The 3383-nt window shown below is 38.0% G+C and overlaps 1 protein-coding gene across 1 annotated transcript; it reads left to right on the forward strand.

Moving 5' to 3' along the window:
- Positions 1–43: 43 nt before the first annotated feature.
- Positions 44–2778, forward strand: LOC125852654 (putative disease resistance RPP13-like protein 1). The gene is made up of 2 exons (XM_049532374.1): positions 44–2460; positions 2540–2778. The coding sequence occupies exon 1, from the start codon at positions 44–46 to the stop codon at positions 2444–2446; it is 2403 nt and encodes an 800-aa protein (XP_049388331.1). The 3' UTR covers positions 2447–2460; positions 2540–2778.
- Positions 2779–3383: the final 605 nt, after the last annotated feature.

Consider the following 3383-nt stretch of genomic DNA (forward strand, 5'->3'; position numbering starts at 1 on the left):
AAGGGTCCCAAATCCTTCTGAAGGGAACCGAGAGAAATTCTTAATGCATGACCTCATCAACGATTTAGCCCAAATTGCATCTTCAAAACTATGTATCAGGTTGGAAGAGAGCCAAAGATCTGATATGTTGGAAAAAAGCCGGCACTTATCTTATTCCATAGGAAAAGATGGTGACTTTGAAAAATTGACACCCCTCTACAAATTGGAGCAGCTGAGGACATTGCTTCCAACATGTAATGGTCTCTATATTAACCCTCTAAGCAAGAGGGTACAGCATAACATACTGCCAAGACTAAGATCCTTGAGGGTACTATCATTGTCTCATTACTGGATTAAGGAGTTGCCAAATGACTTGTTTATCAAATTAAAGCTCCTCAGATTTTTGGACCTTTCTGAGACAATGATTGAAAAGTTGCCTAATTCCATTTGTGTATTGTATCACTTAGAGACACTTCTCCTGTCATCTTGTGCTTATCTTAAGGAGCTACCGCTGCAGATGGAGAAGCTGATTAACTTGCGTCATCTTGACATAAGCAACACTGTTCACATGAATATGCCACTACATCTGAGCAAGTTGAAAAGCCTCCAATTGTTAGTGGGATCCAAGTTTCTTGTAGGTGGTCGCAGTGGTTTGAGAATGGAAGATTTGGGTGAAGTACATAACTTGTATGGATCTCTATCAGTTCAAAATTTGCAAAATGTGGTTAATAGAACGGAAGCTGTGAAGGCAAAGATGAGGGAGAAGAATCATGTTGAGAAGTTATCTTTGAGGTGGAGTGAAAGTAGGAGTGTCGCCAATTCACAAACTGAAATAGACATACTTGATGAGCTACGCCCACATAAAAATGTAAAAGAAGTCAGAATCAATGGATATAGAGGAACAAAATTTCCAAATTGGCTAGCTGATCCTTTGTTTCTTAAGCTGGTGGAATTATCTCTAAGCAACTGCAAGGTCTGTGATTCCTTGCCAGCACTAGGACAACTCCCTTCTTTGAGATTCCTTTACATTGGAAGGATGCATGGAATAACAGAGGTGACAGAAGAATTCTATGGCAGTTTGTCCTCCAAAAAGCCTTTTAACTGTCTTGAGAAGCTTGCATTTGAAGATATGCCGGAGTGGAAGCAATGGCACGCACTAGGAATTGGAGAGTTTCCTACACTCGAGAAGCTTTCAATTGCAAATTGTCCAAAGTTAATGGGGAAGTTGCCTGAAAATCTCTGTTCTCTGAAAGAATTGACCATTTCAAGATGTCCAGAACTCAATTTGGAGACACCCATCCAACTTTCAAGTTTAAAATGGTTTGAAGTTGGTGGTTCTCCTAAGGTTGGAGTTCTTTTTGATGAAGCTCAGCTGTTTACATCCCAACTTGAGGGAATGAAGAAGATTGAGGGATTATTTATTAGTGATTGTAACTCTCTTACCTCCTTACCTTTTAGCATTCTTCCCAGTACCTTGAAGAGAATAACCATATCTGATTGTCAGAGATTGAAATTGGAGGAGCCAGTTGGTGAGATGTTTCTCGGGGATTTGCAACTGGTAGGATGTGATTCTATAACTGAGTTGGTCTCAAGAGCATGTTCTTTGGATGTAATTCGTTGCCACAACCTTATTAGGTTTTTAATTTCTACTGCGACTGAAAGACTCCATTGCAACAACCTTACAAAGCTGAAGCGGCTGCCACAACTCCCTTCATCTCTTAAGGAACTGCATCTGTGGGGTTGTCCAGAAATAGAGTCCTTTCCTGAAGGAGGATTGCCTTTCAATTTACAACTCCTTGTGATCAAGAAATGCACAAAACTGGTGAACGGCAGAAAGGAGTGGCGTTTACAGAGACTCCCCTGTCTCACAGAGTTACAGATCTATCATGATGGGAGTGACGAAGAGATTCTTGCTGCTGGTGAGAATTGGGAGTTGCCTTCCTCTATTCAAACACTTAGAATAGAGAATCTGAAAACATTAAGCAGCCAACATCTCAAAAGCCTCACCTCTCTTCAATGTCTATCTATTCATAGTTTACCTCAAATTCAGTCACTGCTGGAAGAAGGGATTCACTCCTCTCCTTCTCTTCAAAGTCTAGTAATATCCTCCTGCCATCAACTCCAGTCTGTTGCCCCCCTGCCCTCTTCCCTCTCTAAGCTGATCATCTATGCTTGCCCTAATCTCAAATCCTTTCCATCCCTGCCCTCCTCCCTCTCTGAGCTGTCCATCAGGGATTGCTGTAATCTCAAATCCTTTCCACCCCTGCCCTCCTCCCTCTCTGAGCTGACCATCATTGATTGCCCTAATCTCAAATCCCCTCCAGTAAATGGGATTCTCTCTTCCCTCTCTAAACTATCTATTTCCAAATGCCCATTCCTCAAACCACTCCTAAAATTTGACAAGGGGAAATACTGGCCAGAAATTGCTCATATCTCCACCATACAGATCGATGAAGAATACCTTTAATCATTTAAACAAATGTAAGTTTTTCTTTAGCATTATTCAGATTTTTATTAATGATTATCGAATATCAACTTAGCAAACTTTTTTCTTTGTCAGGATTCTGATAACAATATATAAAAATTCTGCTGCTTCTCTATTGGATAGACAGTTGCTTAAATGTGGTCTGACAGCAAAGTGTAAGTGAATAAAGATAATTTCGCAGTTTTGTTATCACTGACTGTAAACATTATGTTTGTACTTTGAACTGTTTATACATAAATCTGTGTGATCATTACAAATGATGTATCGTTATGCTATTAATGATGTTTAATATTCTTTTCAGACTATAAATTATGGCATGCTCATCATCAAAAGCATAGCTTTATTTGTATGCTCCATAGAGAATATAATACGGATAATGATCTGAAGTTTTAGGGAAATAAGTAAACTTCCTTTGTCAGAATTAGATGTTATAGACTAGCAGCTAATTGTTTTGCGTTTTATAATTCTTCGTTGGCAGGTATTGGATATATTGGTTTCTCATTGCTTATTGATTTATGCTCTTATCACATTTTAATTTAACATCTCAATTGCAAAAGACAAATAAAGCTTGTACAACCATGTTTAATAGAAAGTTTTTAGTTCTTCCAAGCATTAAACACCCCATGTCAAAAATGAAACTTTGCTTAACAGTAGAATGAAGATCTGCTTACTATTAAAAAAATCCTTTTTAAATGTATCTATGCATGATATATTGTATTTGTACTATCCTTCAATGTTTGCAAATATTTAATTATGCCACAACATGACGATGATAACTAAGGTTTGTCAATTAGTTGCTAAATTGAATATAAGGTGAGTTTTCTATTGAAGCGTGTAGATTTCCTTACAAATAGTTATATAGGATGGGGATATTCTTTAAAGCATATGAAGAAAGAATATGCATCAATCATCCATAGGA

This window comes from Solanum stenotomum, unplaced genomic scaffold (genome assembly GCF_019186545.1).
Source record: "Solanum stenotomum isolate F172 unplaced genomic scaffold, ASM1918654v1 scaffold38042, whole genome shotgun sequence".
NCBI classification, from domain to species: domain Eukaryota; kingdom Viridiplantae; phylum Streptophyta; class Magnoliopsida; order Solanales; family Solanaceae; genus Solanum; species Solanum stenotomum.

Excerpts from the sequence above, each read along its gene's own strand:
- LOC125852654 (XM_049532374.1), top strand. The coding sequence starts at position 44 with ATGCATGACCTCATCAACGATTTAGCCCAAATTGCATCTTCAAAACTA.